This window comes from Sorghum bicolor, chromosome 7, assembly GCF_000003195.3.
Source record: "Sorghum bicolor cultivar BTx623 chromosome 7, Sorghum_bicolor_NCBIv3, whole genome shotgun sequence".
Classification (NCBI taxonomy): domain Eukaryota; kingdom Viridiplantae; phylum Streptophyta; class Magnoliopsida; order Poales; family Poaceae; genus Sorghum; species Sorghum bicolor.
In genome coordinates this window covers 65,240,697-65,261,363 of record NC_012876.2, presented here as the reverse complement: position 1 = coordinate 65,261,363, position 20,667 = coordinate 65,240,697, and the positions used below count along the sequence as shown (strand labels likewise).

Below are 20,667 nucleotides of genomic sequence, written 5' to 3'. Positions count from 1 at the left end.
GCCTCTGGCAACCGTGGCCGTGGCAAGCCGGCTGTTTAGCCTCCGGTGGCGTGGCAAGAGTGATCGTTCTACACCTAGGCAATCCAAAAAGTTTTTGGATTTTCATATTATAGTATTTTTATTAGTATTTAATAAATATTGTTTAATTATGAACTAACTAGGTTTAAAAGATTTATCTCACAAATTATAGACAAACTACGTAATTAGTTATTTTTAATCTATATTTAATGTATTATGGTGTCATAAGATTCAATATGACGGAAAATCTTGAAAAGTTTTTGAATTTTGGGGTGAACTAAACAAGGCCCCATTGTCACCGCCACCACGAGCTCGATTGTTAAAATAGTATAGCGTGAAATGGGACCAATATATATTAGATCTATTTTTTTTAAAAAAAATCGTGGCAACATGCGTAATATCTTCTTGAAATGTTATTAAACCGATCCAACTTATGGTGTAACACTAAAAAAAGTAAACAACAATTATGAATCTTATCGGTCAAAAAAACAATAAGGTCAGTTTCAATAAAGAGTTTCATGCTTTAGTTTCCAATACATCTAATCTAATTTTGGAAACTATCGACGAAATATGATCGGTAGTATGATCGGTAGTCTACTTAGGGGTATGCTCAAAGTAGACTATTATTGGCAGGCAAGTGTGCAAGCTACGAACTAGATGGTGACGTAAGATACAGACAAAGATTTTATCCAGGTTCAGCCTCTACGAGGACATAATACCTACGTCATGCGTTTGATTGTATTGATGCTATAAGATGTGTTGAGTTGATCTGTCCTCTAGGGGACCCGTGCTCTTTCTTATATACTGTGAAGGGACAACAAGTAAAGTATCCTATTTGGTATAATATTTTTTTGTAGTCTTACGGCGCATGCCGATCAGCATCATGCGTCATATGTCTTCATCTTGTGGGCCGGGGCACCTCCAATGGTATAGTCATGTCGGGCCATGAGCGTATAAGGGTTTATACCCCCTCAAAAACAGTGCAGGAGAGTTTTATTGGGATGGAACTCTCTCTACTCCTATAAAACTCTTATTATCTCTTATTTTATTAATATGGTGTCACATCAGTATATTTAATACGCATAAAACTCTGATGAAATCATATTAAAAATGGCCTAATAAACCTTATCGCATCGATAGTCGTAATAAATAAACTGCTGGTCAAATAAAGCTGAACACCATAAGCGAATTTTCCCCCTTTTATTTACTTTATTTTGTTGACATAGCTATAGTTATTGACATAAAATCTGGTTAGATATCACAAAGGGCTAGCTCGTTCGAGCCGCACACAACCTACCACGTACTGGAGGGGTTGAAAGGCCATCCAGCAAGTCAGAAATCCAACGCTCATTCCTCTTCCGAAGAGACCAAAAGCAAGCAACTTCAGTTCTCAAATTAGGTCCCTAAAACTCTATTTGTAAAGTGAACTAAAAAAAATAAAAACTTAAAATTGCATCCAACTTCAGCCTAACAACCTATCCAACAGCACACCCTATTCTTTTTCAGTGGAGCACCCCGCTCACACCGACACCGACGCCCCGCCTGCTTCGCTCGTCGGCTTGCCCCGCGGCCTTGCCCATGCAGCGAGGACGCCTCGGTCGCCACCCCACCTCTTGCTCCTGCACATCGGCGCGCGGTGGCCCTATAGTGGCGGCGGCAGCCGAAGTGGAGACATGGAACCTCTGGGTGAAACGCGGAGCCTCCAGGCGAGGTCTACACCCGCCTCCCTCTCCTTCGACGGCGCTTCCTCCACTTCGCGCCATGCCTCGGCCATCTTGCTCTCGTTGTCGTGCGCTATCGCTCGGGCCTCCGCCGCGGCGAGGTCGTCTCGCAGCCTCTTGGCCTCCAGCTCGCCTTCCTCCAGCTCGATCTGCCACTGCGATTTGTCTTCTTCCCACGCGACCGCCAGCAGCACCCTCTTCTCCTCCGCCTAGACATGGGTGGCGCACGAGGAATCCAGCTCCCCTTTCAGTGCGACGAGCTCGGCGGCGAGGTCCTCGACGGCCTTCCCAGCCTCCCGCGACGCCGCAGCGGCCTACCGCGCCCGCGCCACCGACGCGCCCGCCTCAGCCGCGGCGCGCCCGCACCTTTTCCAGCGACTCAGCCTCCGTCCGCGACGCCCGAAGATCCGCGAGCGCGGCCGCGCGACATTCCCTGACGTCGTCGAGCTCCGCCTTCGCCTTCGCCGCGGCGCCGCTCCGCGCCTCCTCGAGGCGCAGCTCGGCGAGGTTTGCCTGCTCCCACGCCTGGTTCTGCTTAGGAGTGTCAACGGGGAATTCTCCGTCGGAGGTTACTGCCTCAAACCCGTCCCCGCGGGGGCAAATTCTCCTCCATCCCCGTCCCCATGAAGGATCACGGGGAGAACTTCTGCCCCATCCCCGTCCCCGCTCGGGGATTAAATCCCCGCGGGGATTCCCGTCCCCGCGTCAATTATATAAACAACAGCAAATCACTTACATAAACAGCAGCAAATATCCAATAATTCACATGCAAATAACAGCCATTTGTCCATAATTGCCTACTGCATAGTTCATAACAACATAGAAACAATCACATTGTTCATACATTCACCACAAGTGATTCATCAACTAGAAATAGCAACTAAGAATCCAAACATCGAGCATAGGTTTATTATTATCGGGTCTCCACGGGGAACGGGGACGGGGGAGGCACACCAGACCCGCCCCCGTGAAACCCAACGGGGACAAATTTTGCCCCATTTAGCTCTCCGTGGGGAGAGATTTTGCCCTAAACCCATCACCAAATAGAGGAATTCCCCGCGGAGAATCGGGGATCGGTTCCCCGTTGACATTTTGAGTTATGCTCTGCCAGTGCCATTTCGAGGCCCAGCCTCAGCTCGTCGGCAGCGGCAACGCCGACGAACTCGGCATCCACGGTGTCGGCGTCCACGGTGTCGAGCATGGCGCCAACGCCGGCGCGGAACTCAGTGGGCCAGCTGCGTGCACTGTGGTGGCAGGGTTTGGAGGGTCCTCCTGTTGCTGGGACCCAAAACTAAAATTTGGGAGTGCACTTAAAATGGGAGCCCAAATAGAAGCCCCATTGGAGTGAATTTTTTTTACTCAAGTCACTAAATTTAGAATAAGGACATAGTAGGGACTTGGACTGAAGTTGCTCTTAGAAGGGATGTAGTATAAATTTATCTAATAATATAACATTTATAAGTTACATTTCATGGTTGTTATTTGTTAATACAATTTTAAATGATTCAAATAGTACAATGACAGCATGTGCCACTGTGTACTTCGGCGGACTGGCCGTTGGCAGTTGGCGCCTAGTAGTAGACGAGACACACACGACACGAGCGTGCGCGGCCGTAGTGCACTCGTGCTTCACGCGTCGCGCACACCCTCCGGGCCGCCAGGTCGGTCGGGTCGCCAACCCAAATCCCAATCCACCGCCCCCCTCGGTCCTCGGCGGCACCACACTGCACCTGCGCCGCCCTCCGCCGCCGCCTCCCGGACTCTCGCACTCTCAACAACAACTCATCCCCGCCGAGCAACGCCAATGCTCCGGCTGCTACACGCTACAGCCGCCGCCACCGCTAGCTAGGCCCGGCTCCGGCTCCTCCCCTCCCCTCCCCAATGATGGACCCGGCCACGCCCGTCCTCGCGCTATCCAAGGCCGTCCTCTCCTCCCGCACCAAGCCCTTCCTCCTCCGCCGCGGCCGCCTCCTCGCCCCGCTCCGCCGCCGCTCCCCCTTCGTCGCCTGCGCGTCCGGCCCCTCCTCGGCCTCCGCGCCGCGCGGCCTCGCTGTGCCGAACGACCTCCTCCTCATCTCGCTCGCGCGGCTCGCGCTCCGCGGCCCTGGCCCCCCCGGGGCGCCGCCTCGGCGGTGGTTCGCGAGCGTCTCGGCTGCCTCGCCGCTCGCGTCGGGTGGTCCGCCCCGCGGCGGCGGTGGCGGTCCGGGGAACGGTGATGGTGACGGCGGTGGCCGTGGCGGCGGCGACGGCTGGAAGCGCCCGCGTGCTTCGCAGGGAGCGGGCGTGGTGGAGGAAGCGGCAGCGCAGGGAGCCGATGTCATCGTGCTTGACGTTGGGGTATGGCTATCCCTATAGTACGACGAGTATACACTGATCACCTTCCGATCTTAAAAAAAATAACATATTATGTGTGACATAAAAGGATTTTTAAAAAAACTTTTTAAATAAGTGTTGTATAATTGGTTGGTCAAAAACACAGTTAGCCATTTTCTCCAGTATACACGGGTTGTTACTATGCCAGTTTGTAACTGGTTTTCATATTTAGAATTCGGATTCACATAAACATTCTCATCAACCACAACAAGTCGTGGCTCTTTGCAAGGAGGACATACAACAATTTCAGTTGGCATCTACATCGGTTGTTAGGGATCTTTAGAGCATCTCCAACAGTTTACCAAAATTCACTTGGCAAATATCATGATTTGGCAACTCCATAAAATATATGGCAAGTGAAAAAATAGACTCTCTCCAATAGTTTGTCATTTTAACTTGGTAAAATTAAAAAAAGTAGGCACACAAACAACTTTGTCTTTCTTCCAATGAAAATTTATTGACCGCTTGGCTCCTTTTGTACTACGACTTGCCACAACTTCCACATCGAGATCTTGATTACTCTGAGTATCTTAAGTGATTGGAATGGTGAGTCGTCCAAACCAGCAACATGATCATCTTGTCCATTCAAAAAAATGTCCGACAAGAAAGCATCTCCTTCCATCTCCATGAGTAAAAAATACAATTGGATGATTCATCCGGCCGGTCAACAAAAACAGATGCAAATCCATGCGGCATGATCAGCAAGCAGATCATCTTTAGATCCGTAGACAACCCTATTCAGATTAATAGCAGAAAGGCAATGATCTTCAGATTCACAAGCAGGCATGGAGATACGTACAGGTACACTTTCAATTACTATAGGCAGCCATGGAGATCGACGGGAAGCGGAAGAGAAGGACGTACCTGATCCTCACAACGGCGGCCGGCTTCTTGGCATGCGTCTTCTCAACAAAGGTGCGATCACGTCTCTCCTCACGGTGCGATCTCGTCTCTCCTCACAACGGCGGCTGAGTTCCTGGAGCAGGAACGCAGGAACTGATCACGATGAAGAAGGACGGACTTGGTATGCGCTGGAACGAGACAGGGAATTGTCCGCGTGCGTGGGAAGACCGGCGGCGAGGTGCGGGCTCGCGATGGCAAGTGAGACGCGCGCGCGTAAAGATGCGCGTGTGGAGGGAAGAAATAGCAAGTCGCTAAAAATGGCAACCTCATTTAGCAAACTGTTGAAGATAAAATTTTCTTATTTTGCTAAACTATTAAGGATGGCAACCTCATTTGGCAAACTGTTGGAGATGCTCTGTGGTTGGGTTCCTGTTTGTAGCCTCCCCGATTATGCGCCCCTCTCAATCCTCTAAGTTGTATATAGGTTGGTTCAGTGTGATCGAGATGGGGGCAGTATAGGTCGGACTACCCATGTAGTTTGTTTTTCCTTTCTTTTTGTTTTCCTCGCCTAATAAAAATACCGGCAAATCTTTTGCTGCCTTTTTTTTTTTAAAAAAAACATTCTCATAGCACCAAAACGATCATGAACTGCTAATGTTATTTTCTCGTCTCTTCAATTACAAATCGGCCATCAAATCACCAATGGTACGGTCGTGGAACCTGCTGGATTATCTCTTCTGTCAACAACCCATCTAACCAGCATTGTGTCTGGGGGCAATTACTAGAATCTCCAGTCCAAACCATTTAATATTTGTGCTCAATTACAAGAAAAACTTATAATCTATCATTTGCATTCATGTTTGTTCTTACATGCTACAAGTTCTTACCACCTTGTAATATGTATCAATATTAGTCGCTTGATTAGTTTCATTGCAGGGAATGTCATGTGGTGGATGTGCAGCAAGTGTTAAACGCATTCTGGAGAGTGAGGTTAGCTAAGTTGATCAGCATGTCTCAGATGTAGAGCTTTTTGGCCATGTGCTTATTAGATCTCTGTTGTTTCTAGTTGTGTTTGTAACTCTGTATGTGCCTGGATTTTCCAGCCCCAGGTGCGGTCAGCGACTGTTAACCTTGCCACTGAGATGGCAGTCGTCTGGGCAGTGCCCAAAGATAGTGAAGTTCAGGACTGGAAGGAGCAGTTGGGTGAGAAACTTGCCAATCAGTTGACAACATGTGGTTATAAATCCAATCTTCGAGGTAAAAGCTGCAACTATTGGTCAAGTACTGTCAAAGGGCTAAATATGTACATTTTAGTTGGGAGTGATGAGGCAGTTGAATAATGGATAAGTGTTGTTAGAATGTTAGTTTGAAACTTCGAATAAAGAGCTAAATAATGCATTTTCTCTTCAATAGAAAATGTTGACGATCGTAAGTTGAATCTCTTAAGCATCTGGATGTTCTTCTGGATATATTAAATGGAGAGATGAAATGGTGCTTTAGAATTCCTGTTGCTTGTCATTCAATCTTGTCTTGAGATACATGAATGCAAAGTCTTCTTTGTTCACAACTTCACATGGTACTCTTGAGCAGAGACATGTTACGGATCTTTAATATCCCCTTGTTGCTGCTATGTATGTTCAGTCTTATGCAAATGTCTATTTTATCTGCAGATTCTTCAAAGGTCAGTTCACAAACAGTTTTTGAAAGAAAGATGCAAGACAAACTTGAACAGCTGAAACAAAGTGGTAAAGTTTTTTGTTGAGACAAGCTCCCATCAGTTTACGAGATTCTCCTAGTCCATGATGTTTTTATAGGAAAATTTGCAAGCATACCACTGTCCGCTCGTCATCACCCCTGTTTGCTATTTTACATGGCATGTCTCAATGACAAATGGGTCCTAGTGCCACCTGCCATTGAGACATCCAGTGCAAAAATAGCGAATTGGGGTTTGACCCATTTGTATGTTTGCAAAATCCCATTTTTTATAATACAAAGCGTTAACTTTATATTTAACACGATGCCCTGTTTTTTTCTTTTAGGTAGAGAACTTGCTGTTTCATGGGCATTATGTACGGTTTGCCTTCTGGGACACATTTCTCACCTTTTGGGAGTTAATGTGCCATTGATGCACCTCATTCATTCCACTGGATTTCATCTGTCTCTGTCAATATTTACATTTGTTGGTCCTGGTCGAAGACTAATACTTGACGGGCTAAAGAGTCTGTTCAAGGGGTCACCAAACATGAATACACTGGTTGGTTTAGGTGCTTTGTCATCGTTTGCCGTCAGCTCAATTGCAGCCTTCATTCCGAAGCTGGTAGCTCCTACTCTTTCTCTAAAAGATTTTTTTTTTTTGATTTGTTGCATGCTTTGCAGATATTGTTTGCCAGTTCCATAGTTTAAACTCCTTTTGTTACCCTCTAGCTCTATAATATGCTCCGTTAATTTGCATCATGGCATATTGCCAATGTGTCAGTAGTTTGTTTATATCATTTCATTTTCCTGCAGGGGTGGAAGACATTTTTTGAGGAACCAGTTATGTTGATAGCTTTTGTTCTTCTAGGGAAGAATCTGGAGCAGAGGGCAAAGCTTAAAGCTACCAGCGATATGACTGGACTGCTTAGTATTCTTCCATCTAAAGCACGCCTAATGGTGGATAACGATGCTGAGAAATCATCATTGATTGAGGTCCCATGTGATACTCTTGCTGTCGGGGACTATGTTGTTGTGCTACCTGGGGTGAGTACAGGCTGTAAATCATGCACAAACATGGGTGATAGTTTCTTTTTCCTTGCTGCATATGGCTTTCACTACTCTTGACTCACATACCAAACAGTAAATATGTGTGCATACTGTGGCAGCAGTTACATATGCACATATAAAAATTCACTCATATGATGAAATCTTTTATGAATGGTATGATGCTCACGCTGATCTTGTTGGTATGACATTTTTGTTCCTTATTATTTACTCACGATACAGGATCGCATCCCAGCAGATGGTATTGTCAAAGCTGGAAGGAGTACAGTTGATGAATCAAGTTTGACAGGTGAACCTATGCCTGTAACAAAGATAGCAGGGGTATGTATGTCTCTAAATGCCTTAGTTTTTTTTTCTTAACATGAAGAAACTGTTCTTATCTCATTATCTGGCTTGCTGAATTCAAGTAACATCTCAGTTTAGCATCTTATTGTGCTGAATATTGATGATTCTCCTCCTTCGTTAGGCAGAAGTATCAGCAGGAAGTATTAACTTAAATGGTAAACTCACAGTCGAAGTTAGGAGACCTGGTGGTGAGACTGTCATGTCTGACATACTTCACTTAGTTGAAGAAGCCCAGACAAGGGCGGCCCCTGTTCAACGATTGGCTGACAAGGTATAATATGTGAACTGATTCGTACTCTTGTGAAAACTAGTAGTTTGGAGGTATGATGTTCAAAGCTCATTTATGCCTTTTGTCCTGCTAACCATCTCAATCATCTCCATGGGATAGGACTAGATATGTGTGAATATCATGGTCAACAGTAGTTCATGGGTTCTGTAGAGCTTTTTAACAGAAAAAGTAATGTCATAATATGGGTGATTGGGTACTTCATCTAATTGTTTTTTACCCTTTGGTATGGTTAATATTTAAAATGGCTTATTTTAGTTGGAGCACTTCTTCCTCTCTGCAGGCACTCAGTGCATTCCATTATATGTTAAGTTTCTGATCAATGGAAATATTGGTTCTGTAATTCTGTTATTCTTTTGGTACTGCCTCTTCCATGTGTTGGTGCTTGTGGATTTTTTTTTTAACTTTCTTGTGGAATTTATTTGATTGTCCATACTGTACTCTGGGCATCACTGATGGATCATGGCTGCTTTGGTGGTGTTTCCATGTGGATGGGTTTAGTAACAGTCTTACAGGCCCTTTCTTTACCACATTATTATTGTGACCTAAATTAGTAATAGTTTTGCTCTATGATCCAATGTCAATTTTATTGTTACACAGGTTGCAGGGAACTTTACATATGGAGTCATGGCACTTTCTGCTGCTACTTACATGTTCTGGAGTCTTTTGGGTTCACAACTTGTACCTGCTGCTATCCAACATGGAGGTGCAATGTCTTTGGCATTGCAACTTTCTTGCAGTGTTCTGGTATGATACAAGGAAGATATGTTATAGCACCCTTTAGGTCGTTTTCTGTTTTGTTGTGGTTTTAAAACCTTGGCGGGCGCGCCGATACGCTGTGCTAAACCTGTTGTTTTGCTTTGTGATGATAAAGCAGGGGAAACCTTTTGTCTAAAAAAAAAGGTGGCTAGCATATGAAGATATGCAAATCCTTCATTTTGAAAATGAGGTTTTGTCGAGCAAATGTATCTTCTGATTTCAACTGCAACTATTGCTTTTGAAACTAATTACTCCCAGGATTCAAAATTAGAATTGTTTCTTATCTTATAAAAAAAATATAAAGCGTGTGACTTGATGAAACATGCTTTAAGTACTGATATTTGAGCCATCATGTGCATTATTAAGAATTTTTAGCTTCATGGGTGTTGCTTTGATGAACATTGAACCACACATAAATGCGCAAAATCCCTAGCAGTTTTGGAAATTTATTTATGTTGGACTGCAGTGCCTGTTTTCTCTGTAGAGAGAAATGCCATCCCCGTGTTATCATTCTGTTGTCTAATTTTGTAGATTGACTATGCCTCCTCAAAAGCTAGTAATATTGATCCTCATTTGCAGGTAATTGCTTGCCCTTGTGCTCTTGGGCTTGCCACACCCACTGCTGTACTGGTACCAAACAAATAATATTAGAAATTTTTGGTTTAAATATACATCACATCAATGTTTATTCAGGTGTAATTTTGCCAGGTTGGTACTTCATTAGGTGCAACGAGAGGACTTCTTTTACGTGGTGGGGATGTTTTGGAGAAGTTCTCTGATGTTGATGCCATTGTGTTTGACAAGACTGGAACTTTAACAATTGGTAGACCTGTGGTAACTAAAGTAATAGCTTCCAGAGGCATGGGAGATGCAAATACAAAGTTGAGTCTCTTATGTACTCTGGATTTATATGTTGTACTTAATTCTAGGTTTGTATTCTGATATACATACTTTGGACTTCACATCTGATTGAACATCTTTCTGGAGAACTTACCTGTGAATAGGGTGTGACAGAATGCAGTTTCCAATGTATTTCCATTGAAAATGTGCTCTATTTCTCATGGATTTTTCTCTGTCAACCTAATGTTAATAGATGTCAAAGTGAAAACTATTTCTAAGACTTTCTTGTTGACAAACCATATTCCCGTCATCAGGGATTTGGGGGCCAACCAGTGGACAGAGGCTGAAATTCTGAGTTTTGCTGCTGGAGTGGAATCAAATACAAACCACCCACTTGGAAAAGCCATCATGGATGCTGCAGGGTCTGCCAACTGCATCGTTATGAAGGTAGTCATAGCAGAAGTGCACAATAAATGTGAGCTTAGATGACCTTATTATGAACTATGTGGGTATTATGCAAGTTATAAAAGACTTTCTGGATAAATGTTCTCACCACTTGAGTTCTAATCACGTCTGCTGAACTGCAATCTTATAATCAATAATAAGATGTTACGCATACTTGCTCCGGACTTCTTCCAAACTTTCTTCACACATTATTATGGACTGGGATGACCTATCTTATATTTTTACCTTTTCACACTGTTTATTCATTTGTTACAAATTTACCTTTCTGGTTTTTGCACTTTACTTAAGCGTGTTGTCACAGGCAAATGATGGATCCTTCATGGAAGAACCAGGATCTGGTGCTGTGGCTACTGTCGGTGAGAAACAGGTTTCTGTTGGAACATTAGATTGGATTAGAAGGTACAAATGAATCTCTTATTCTACAGCTATGCCGTATGCTAAATTCACTAACAACATGAGACACTTTTAATCGTCTCGTGTTCCTTCTATACCTTCAGTAAGTTCTATCTGTTCTAAACTTTTCTCCACGCACTAGCTGTCATGTGCAATTGTATGTTGTACCGATTGTAGTCTGTTAACTAGTAAAATTGTAACGTTTCAGGCACGGGGTCATTCACAATCCCTTCCCTGAAGCAGAACACTTTGGCCAGTCTGTTGCATATGTAGCAGTGAATGGTGCTTTGGCTGGTCTTATTTGTTTTGAGGATAAACTCAGGGAAGATTCTCGTCAAGTAATAGACACTCTATCTAAGCAAGGAATTAATGTATATATGTTATCTGGGGACAAGGAAAGTGCTGCTATGAATGTGGCTTCTGTTGTTGGTATCCAGGCAGACAAGGTAACATCAACTGAATTTTGTTGTTGTGTTTTGTTCTTGTGAATGATAGTTTTCCCTGTTTGCTGTAGTAAAGTGGCCTAATTCTCTGGTGTTTGGCGTTAAAGTAGCCAGAATGAACATGTTATGAGGTTGCTTGCTATCTCTTTGGCTGTTATGTGCACCAATTACATCATCTGTAGTAATCTTGGAGATGCACCACACATTATGATTCTACGAATTTCAGAATGCTGCAGAAATTTTAGTGACTATTGTTTTGAATTACCAGAAAAATATGAAGTCATTTGTCATCAAGTTGCCATGTTATCCCTTCTTTTTATAAGTTCAAACTCCTTAATCTTTGACCAAGAATTAGCCTAGGAATTGTAGGTTGTAGAAGATCCTAACATGGTTGATTTTGGCAGATGTGGATTCCTTCTCTATATACCCACTCATGTGATACTTCCTACAATTAAGCTTATCATATAAGATACATCTGTCTAGATATAGACATACATATCTAGAAAGCCATGTGCTTTGGAAGCAGCTCATACATTTTGGGAAAAGGTTTATATTTGAAAGTACATTTTATGATGTCAGGCCTTGTTTAGCTGGTATTTTTTTTTGTTTTCGGTACTGTAGGACTTCCGTTTGTATTTGATAATTATTGTCCAATCATGGACTAATTAGGCTCAAAAATTCGTCTCGCAAATTACGTGTAATTAGTTCTTTTTTTACCTATATTTAATGCTCCATGCATGCGCCGCAAGATTCAGTGCGATGGAGAATCTTGAAAAGTTTTTGTATTTTGGGGTGAACTAAACAAGGCCTCAATTTCATGCTTAGAACAATTTAGGGGGTGTTTAGTTCCCCTTTTTTTCCCAAAAAAATTTGGGTTTTGGTCCATCATTTTGCAAAATGGAACTAAACACCATGCAATTTTTTTGGCAAAAAGGTGGTTATTCTCCATTTTGGATTTTGGCCTCAAGAGGCCAAAAAAACCAAAAAGAGGCTCTCATGAGGGCAATAAATTCTGCATTTTGGATGGAACATGACCCTGAAAATTTTGGCATTTTGCATTTCATCACTCCAAGGTAGTTGGCATTTTGCATTTTGGATTCTATGGGGAACTAAACACCCCCTTAGTATAAGAGAACAATTTAGCAGCTCATATGTTGAAGGCTGTGCCGGGTTAAACCGTGCCCTACACTTTGGAAAGGAGGGAGTATAACTTAGGAAGACAAACTTGCGAAAGGATAAATATGTGAAATCACTTAAATGTTATTCTCAGTCAACATCAGCATTGACTTGAAAATGGTCTGTTTGTGAAGTGCACATACCCCCGCTTCATATTTTAATAAAACAAGAGCACAATTTGTATATAATAGGTCATTGGTTTATAAAATGAAAATAGGTGTAAGCAGGTTCATAATACTCCCTCACCAAAAGGCAGCTCAGGAAAAACTGTTTTCGTATCTTTCGTGTAGATTGTTTTTGCTAGCATGACTTTTTTATTTCCATTTCAGTATGGTTCACTTATCTCTGTATGTGGGAAAATGTCTTAGGTTCTTGCTGAAGTTAAACCACATGAGAAAAAGAAGTTCATATCTGAACTTCAGAAAGAGCACAGGTTAGTCGCCATGGTTGGTGACGGCATTAATGATGCTGCAGCACTAGCTTCAGCTGATGTTGGAATTGCAATGGGTGGAGGTGTTGGGGCAGCCAGTGATGTATCTTCAGTTGTACTTTTGGGCAACAGGTTATCCCAGGTAATTTCTTTCACTACAGTTTGGAATTTTCTGTAGCAACCAAGTGTAAAAAATTGCAGTTGTTTCTTTGCATACCTGACGTTGCTGTATAACTCAATGAATATCCTTTTCCCCTAGTCCCCTACCAGTATGACTCTTAAAAACCTGCCCCCTTCAATGCAGCTCGTTGATGCTTTAGAGTTGAGTAAAGAGACCATGAAGACGGTGAAGCAAAATCTTTGGTGGGCTTTCCTGTATAACATTGTATGGTTCTATCTTATCTCTTAGACATGGCTTCTTTTTTTAATCTAACAGATTAGATTTAAAATGATTATTTACTTGCATTTTGGAAGTATTATTGTAAACATTATGAAGCTCCCTAGAAAGAGAGCCAATGGGTTATGTAAAAATTCTGCAGTGTTTGCTGTATATTGATTGTTAACAATGTCATAGGTTCACCACCAAAATGCTCTTACACTTGAATTTCATATTTATTCTGACATGTACTTTTTAGTATCAACTTACTAGATTTCGAAATATGCTACCAGTTCTGACATCTGCTTGCACGTTCTCATATAGTTAATCACTTTGCAGGTTGGACTCCCCATTGCTGCTGGAGCATTGCTTCCAGTTACGGGGACGATACTGACACCATCAATAGCTGGAGCTCTAATGGGTTTTAGTTCCGTCGGTGTGATGGCCAACTCGCTGCTTTTGAGGGTGAGGCTGAGTTCAAGGCAAAAGCAAGCGAGCCAGGCTGACACCAGGCGAGGGCCACATAAAGCCATCTTTTGATGGTCCATCAGAAACTACTGATGAGGTTGAGAAAAATTACTCATCGAAATGGAGGAGTACCTGAGTAGTTCGAATCTTAGACCATGTTCGTTCATTCATTCATGATGATTTGGACACGATTTGGTAACATGGGCCACTGAAAAGACCACCTCTGGGTGCCAATGCCACGGTCCACGGATTCCTCGAAAGTGTATGCATGGTTCGATACTGTGTGATCTAGCTTCACTAGCTGTCTAGTTCCCTTGGCCATAGCTGGTAGTCGTCAGTTCAGTTGAACAAAACAAAACATTGGCTGTAGGATAGGATAGATGTGATCAGCATCTGTAGTTTCTGGTTTGATACGTCTTCGTGGTGATCCTCTCTCTCCTTGTTTGTTACTGGCCCCACTGTACAACCTTTTATATGTAACGGTTCTGCCTAGCTCTTTGTAGCTTGTTTTGTTCATTTTTTCGCTCGGCCTCTTATGCTACAAGTAGTGATTGTTCTCAGCTAACAGCCTATTTGTTTGACCTTACCAGCCGAATTTATCAATTATTTAACAGTGTTTTTTTTTACAATAAATCAGCAAATAGTACTTTCTGTTATGGTTTATCAGTAAACTGTATTTTCTGTCGTGCCTTATCAGCCATGTGTGAGTGGAGTGCTGTTTTCCATGGTGCCTCATAGATCAAGCTTCATAGCTCGTTGACTTGCGGAGTAAAAGATTATTGACAGCTAGTATTCAGTGATGAAAAACATGTTGGCAAAACGGCATCTGAATCCGAACCAAATGTCGTCTCGTGACATTAGGTTTAGATATGCTCCCGTGCTGAAGCCCCAAGTCGTGCCATACCCAAAAAAAAAAAAACGGCTCCTCAGCGATTCAAGGCTAGAAGCGTCCTTGCCAGCACCGTCAACGCTAGAGGCGTTCTCCTGCCAGCACCGTTTGGTGCGGCTCCACCGCTGGAGCGGGAGCCACCACAAACAGGCCCAAAGATAATACACGTAGGGGCATATTCACAATTTTAGATGAGAAGCCGTGCAGGCATTTTAGCTGCAGTGAGCAGTCTGCACCGCACCATATGCAAGGTTTGCTTGCTTTCCACAAGTTGCCAGCAAAGTAAACAATCTTGGAGTTCAAATGATATTCAATTCAGGCCTTGTTTAGTTCGCAAAAATTTTCAAGATTCCCCGTCATATCAAATCTTTGGTTGCATACATGGAGCATTAAATATAGACAAAAATAAAAACTAATTGCACAATTTACCTATAATTTGTGAGATGAATCTTTTGAGCCTAGTTACTCCGTGATTGGACAATATTTGTCAAATAAAAACGAAAATGGTACAATAGCCAAAAACCAAAAATTTTACGAACTAAACAAGGCCTCAATCACCAGAAAATCAATTGTGCATTATGTAGCCCCACTAGCAGGATGCTGAGCTATACAAAGTGTTAATATGCTATACTATCAGAATACCTCGTTAGATGCTTACTACTATATCTTCACTTGTACTACTACGATTCCAAATGAGTATATACATAGGACTAAAGAGGGAGTACTACTACGATTCCAAATGCAGGCCAAAATTCTATCTTAGCCTAGTAATAATTAATAATATAATATATAAAATATTACATGGATCCACTCGCATAGTTGACGTTACCAGATTCATCGTGGAAGTACTTATATAACCCTCTATTTAAAATGCCATGTTTAGTGATACATTTACAGTCAAGGGAAGAGGGAGTACTAGTTAATCAAATATCACATGTCTTTATTAATACACCAAACATCTTAAACCTGAGACTTTGTAGAGCTCCAATTATCTAATATTATAGGTAAAGTGCTCTCCTACAGACGAAATGGACAGTTGTACTCTCCTATACTACCACAAACCGGCCATGGTTTATCAGCCATGGCTTATTAGTCTGTTACCATATACAAACCTTATTTGACAAATACATTTCCAGATAGAGAAGACATGTTACTAATGAGCCTTGGTACAAGAACATTGAGTTCATGGAGTTAATTACTGGTTGCTCAAGAGAATGAATAAAGCTAGAGCATCTGATAGCAAAAAGGAGTCACCCAACACTACCAGAATATGAAAACATGGTAGTTTGGTTCACCACCACCGCCTGATCAGCAGGACCCATGCTACTCATAATTGACACTACTCCTGTACAGAGATCATTAGCCATGTACGAGTACCATCGTCATTATGAGTACACCCTCAGCATCTCTGCCACTAAACACCATGTTCCAACTAGAACTTGCCAAAAGGGGGATAAGAACTAACATATTGTAAGGCATCATTGTGCAAAAATTCTTACCAATCATGAGATCCATCTGGAATTCATGATTTGATTTAGAACCTTTCGAACAAAAATAAAGACTGCATCAAGGTGGTCACTATCAGCAGCATCAGCATCAATACAATATTGGCTCGCATCATCAGCTGCATCATCACCATATCAACACCAATGACAAAGACTAACAGCAAGATATCATCCACCATAGTCGGCCCCGTGCAATACCATTCTACCGGTAAACAGCAACCCATCTCACGAACAGATAACTAGAAAATGCACAAATGTTTTAACAAATTAATATGATGGTATCAAGAAACTGATGCATATAAAGTAGATGATGCAGTACAAGGGCATAAAAACACAATAGAGGTCGGAATACAAACCAAGAGCAGATTTTTGACAACTCAAAAACACAAGAAGCCATTAAAGGAACAACTAGCAACCTTGGATAGCGGTTGATTGCAGATTGCTACTTCCATTGTGCTCAATCAACCTTCTCAACATTCTGCAATCCCATGGAAGAGTGTTCTTTAGGCATCAACAGATCAACAAGCTTCATTCCTGACGTGAATTTGCTTTCAAAAGTAAGATACTTAAATGAATGGGCAAAAAACTAAATAGCCAACAGTCAAACATCAATCTAACCTTGCCATCGCTGCCTGGGCTGTGGGAGCTTGCACGCTTTGGTGATGGAGAAACACTGCGTGACAGAGGTGAATCTTTCCCATTGGTATGCTTTTCAGGAGTGGGGCTCCTCCGTGGCGGTGGGCTCTTGTGAGGGCTAGCACTACGCCGGGCAGGTGAAGCACTGTTGAAAGAAATCAAATTAGAATTTGGTAACATGTAAAGAATAACAAAATGGTGGAACTGCAAACTGGTATTGAGGAACCTATGGTACGAGCGGCTTCTACTCCTGCTTCTGCTCATACTCTTGCTCCTGCTCCTGCTCCTGCTCTTGCTTCTACTCTTACTCCTGCTCTTGCGCTTGCCATCATCTCTTGCTCTACGATGACTTTTGCGGTCAGGGCTTGAACTTGGACTTCGGCTTCTACTTCTGCTCCGACGACGATAGTCCCTGTCTCTATCACGACCATGCCTTTCTCTGCTCCTACTCCTGCTTCGACTTCGCCTTCTATGATCTCTGTCTCTATTCCTAGTTAAAACAATGAATGCACTATAAGTTGCCTAGACTGCTGATCTAGTAAATCAAAATGAATAAGTTAAGGATATGCTAAGTTGGTACATTAGAAATAATGCTTTGCAAATAAAGTGAAAGCAGTGCTAATACTGACAGTTTGCTCCTCCGAAAAAAAAAACATGCTGGCATAGTTTCAGAGAAAGACGTGAATGACTACAACGGAGGCCTGGAGGGAGGGATAGTTACCAGCGCAAAGGGGGGGATACCATTTAACACATTTAGTAATTCTGGAGATAATGTAAAAGGAACTAAAGTCTTCACCTTGGCCTTGGACTACGGCTTCTTGACCTGTCTCGTGATTTCTCAGCCCCCTCTTTGACCCTTCCTTTTTGGCTACAGAAACAAAAAAAGCAGGGACAAACTATGGTGACCTGAATGAAATAATTAGAAGATAAGATAAATGGATGCATACACTCTCTTTGCACACAGCTTCAGGAGATAAATAAATTCAAGGAGAAAAAAAAAACTACATTCTGTAACAGAGCCTAGTACATGAGATTGAATGCAAGTGTTGTCTTTGAGTTGTATACATTTAACTAAACAAACTGTTTTACACAAGCTACCTCATGAATGCATATGACAGACTAGATGTATAGAATGAGTATTGTATGGGTACTGGAATTTTACCATAAGAAAAACAAGCTATATATCTTAAAGCTGGATAAACACAATGCTACATATTATTAGACAATTGATTCTCTCAACCTATTTCCTGTATCAGTAACCCAAAAATATAGGGAACAGCAAGATTTTGCTGATTTTGTTTCTGGAGTCTCATTTTAGTATTTTTGAACTAAGAACAAACAAACTCCAAAATGTTCATTCACATTATCAAGACTAGATGAAATAAGGCATAACTAGTACATTGGTATGCTCATGTCAGTAGATTAAACTAAGACGTGTTTGGGTGATAAAAGATAGACAACCAGTCATCAACCATCATCAAGATCACAGACAAATAAAGAAACGAGACACGTCAACCTAATCATATTCCTTGCTGTTAGCATATAGTTAGTCACATCAAACCAAGAGTGGTTTACAACAAATGAGATAAGCAACATGGTTCATATTGTTATGTTAACTACATAATAAACACCACAAGTAACAGGATATATTTTCTCGAACACGCAGGAGAAAGTGTGTATCATTATATTAAGAAGAATAAGAAGGGGGAAAGAAACCCGACTCACGCCTGGACTCTAGGAGAAAAACTAATTGCCTGGAGAACATAGTAACAGGATATATCAACATAACAAGAGAGGAAAAGAGGTGGTGCCTACTCACATTGGCTCAGCATTGGGGCCGTACTTTGCAAACTGCACCATGATGTTCCTTCCATCCACATTACGGCCTGCACACACACACACACACAAAAAAAAAGAGAAGTAGTTCAGGTACCTAATCGATAGAGGTAGAAAATCCCCCAGAAAAAGCCAGACCCCACCATCGAGCCGATCTATAGCCTTCTGCGCCTCGTCGGCATACTTGTACCGCACGAACGCGAAACCCCTCGAGTCCCCGGTCCTGCGAGCCACCGACAAACAAAACCTGAGGAAACAAAACAGGCATAGAAGCACTAGTCCGAAAATTGAAACCGAGGCCTCACCTCCGGTCCCTCGGGATGAAGACGTCGACGACCTTGCCGTAGCGCTCGAAGAGCGGGTAGAGGTCGTCGGCCGTGGTGCCTGCGAAGCGGGTGAATACGAATACGAGAAGGAAGCGATTAGAGAGAGAGAGAGAGAGAGAGAGGGCGCGCTCGCGCGGCGGCGGCGCTGAACTGGAGCGGCTAGGGTTAGGTCTCGCTCACGGAAGCTGATGTTGAGGACGAGCAGCGAGAAGGTGTCGCGGATGTCCGGCGGACCCGACCTCCCGAAGTGCGACATCGCGTGTCCTCCTGCGGCGCCGCCTCCGACGGCGGCGGGGCCTAGGGTTTATCGGTCCCCCGCGGGGGCGGAGGCGGGGGAGAGCCGGGTGGATGCGAGGGAGTGGGAGTAGGTGGTGGGCTCAGGAAAGCAAAGCAAGAAAGAGGCAGAGCTGCTTATCCGCTAGCTGCTGCTTGCGCTCGCGCAGCACTGCGGCAGGTGCAGGTCGCGCGGGAAGCAAGGCCGTTGTTGCGCCGAGGCCTGTTCAGTTCAGGCCCATCTGGGGAGCCGTGGGAAGGAAATGGCCTGGACTGCAATGGAAGGCCCGTGTCCTCCGCTTTGGCGGCGCAGCGACGCGCCAAAATTTTGCCGCGCAAGGAATGGGGCACGGTCGGTCGCACAGATTTTTCTTTTCTAATAAAAAAATATATAATATAAAAAAAAGACACTCAACTCATCCTCCTTTTTTTTTTATCAAGGATAGAAGTAGCCACCGTTGATATACGACTTGAAAAAAATACACTACACATACAAAAACTAAAAAAAATATTCTTAGACATTCTTCTTGTCTTTAGTAACTCAACACACGCTAGACCACGTTGACTGTAATGTATAGGTAGTACGAGAAGGGATCACCTGCAAAAACCATCATCACACAAAAGATTTTAAGATTGTAATTACTACTACTCTTTGCTGATGGTGTGATCTAGAAACCATTAAAACAAAATCGGTTGCGGGCTCATTCCAAGCAACGTCTTTCAACACCACAACAAAAAGTTGGAGACACTAAACCTTACCAGAGATCCACTAAAGGAAGAGGACATAATTTTGTGGCATGTAGTGAAGTGTCCATAAGAATGATGATCATTTGCTCCATCTGATTGTTACCACTGATGCCATCGCTGTAAAATAGGCCAAAGCACCTGACAAATATAGGACACCATGGTGTCTGACATAATATAAGCTTTTTACTTCTCTAGTGGAGAGGATTTGTTTCATCTCATTGCTTTAGGTACACATGGTCTACTAAATCACATGTTTTTTTTGGGAGATCTCTTTACTTTTCGTGGAACTAATGAACATCAACCATCTACTGTGATGAATGTGAGGAGTAGATGGGAGCAAGGGGGATTTTGTAAAGCAAAGACCATGCATGCACTATTGTTGATTTGTCGCTCAAACAATTCACTCAACATTCCATAACGAATGGGTGTAGACTAGAGAGATGCAAGAGTGTTAGGGCCTTGAGAGAGAGGAAGAGCCAGAAATACAAGTGGCTTGTACCATTTTCCTCTAGAATGGAACTGAACATTCCCGTGCTCTAAACGCGCCTAAACAGTTTCTTTTCAATGAATCAGGACAAGATGTGTGGGCCAAGTTCATTTGGAAGAGCAAGGTTACGCCTAGGTTCAATTCTTTGCATGGCTGCTGTCGCAAAGGGAGAGTACAATGCAAGACTAATCTGGCAAATAAAAGAATTGTGGAGAACACTGAGTGGAGGTTTGCCATGGAGCGAAGGAGACACCTGCACATCTTATCTTCGG

The 20,667-nt window shown here is 43.0% G+C and overlaps 2 protein-coding genes across 5 annotated transcripts; one reads left to right on the top strand and one right to left on the bottom strand.

Annotated features, from left to right (window-relative positions):
- Window positions 3,360–14,352, top strand: LOC8067039 (copper-transporting ATPase PAA1, chloroplastic). Of its 2 annotated transcripts, XM_021464283.1 has the most exons (17): window positions 3,360–4,076; window positions 5,892–5,945; window positions 6,059–6,212; window positions 6,626–6,700; window positions 6,995–7,272; window positions 7,464–7,694; window positions 7,938–8,036; window positions 8,182–8,331; window positions 8,947–9,093; window positions 9,685–9,735; window positions 9,814–9,986; window positions 10,260–10,392; window positions 10,712–10,809; window positions 11,012–11,249; window positions 12,791–12,994; window positions 13,157–13,237; window positions 13,568–14,352. In XM_021464283.1, exons 1-17 carry the CDS (start codon window positions 3,621–3,623, stop codon window positions 13,766–13,768), a joined length of 2,823 nt encoding a protein of 940 aa, XP_021319958.1. In that variant the 5' UTR covers window positions 3,360–3,620; the 3' UTR covers window positions 13,769–14,352. The 2 variants fall into 2 exon arrangements, with proteins under 2 accessions (XP_021319958.1, XP_021319959.1); XM_021464284.1 differs by lacking the exon at window positions 3,360–4,076 and having other exon boundaries at window positions 5,895–5,975.
- On the bottom strand, window positions 15,857–19,309 carry LOC110436787 (serine/arginine-rich splicing factor SC35-like). Of its 3 annotated transcripts, none has more exons than XM_021464286.1 (8): window positions 19,069–19,309; window positions 18,868–18,946; window positions 18,706–18,785; window positions 18,546–18,612; window positions 17,523–17,594; window positions 16,953–17,216; window positions 16,709–16,871; window positions 15,857–16,568 (listed from the first exon to the last, which is right to left on the bottom strand). In XM_021464286.1, exons 1-8 carry the CDS (start codon window positions 19,142–19,144, stop codon window positions 16,548–16,550), a joined length of 822 nt encoding a protein of 273 aa, XP_021319961.1. In that variant the 5' UTR covers window positions 19,145–19,309; the 3' UTR covers window positions 15,857–16,547. The 3 variants fall into 3 exon arrangements, with proteins under 3 accessions (XP_021319961.1, XP_021319963.1, XP_021319960.1); XM_021464288.1 differs by having other exon boundaries at window positions 15,857–16,624; window positions 19,069–19,276; XM_021464285.1 differs by having other exon boundaries at window positions 18,546–18,785; window positions 19,069–19,278.

Coding starts and splice junctions, on each gene's coding strand:
- LOC8067039 (XM_021464283.1), top strand. CDS start 3,621: ATGATGGACCCGGCCACGCCCGTCCTCGCGCTATCCAAGGCCGTCCTC. Junction 6,213..6,625: donor TTATAAATCCAATCTTCGAG/GTAAAAGCTGCA, acceptor TTTTATCTGCAG/ATTCTTCAAAGGTCAGTTCA. Junction 13,238..13,567: donor GGGCTTTCCTGTATAACATT/GTATGGTTCTAT, acceptor ATCACTTTGCAG/GTTGGACTCCCCATTGCTGC.
- LOC110436787 (XM_021464285.1), bottom strand. CDS start 19,144: ATGTCGCACTTCGGGAGGTCGGGTCCGCCGGACATCCGCGACACCTTC. Junction 17,595..18,545: donor GGCCCCAATGCTGAGCCAAT/GTGAGTAGGCAC, acceptor TTGTTTCTGTAG/CCAAAAAGGAAGGGTCAAAG. Junction 17,217..17,522: donor AGCCGTAGTCCAAGGCCAAG/GTGAAGACTTTA, acceptor TGTTTTAACTAG/GAATAGAGACAGAGATCATA.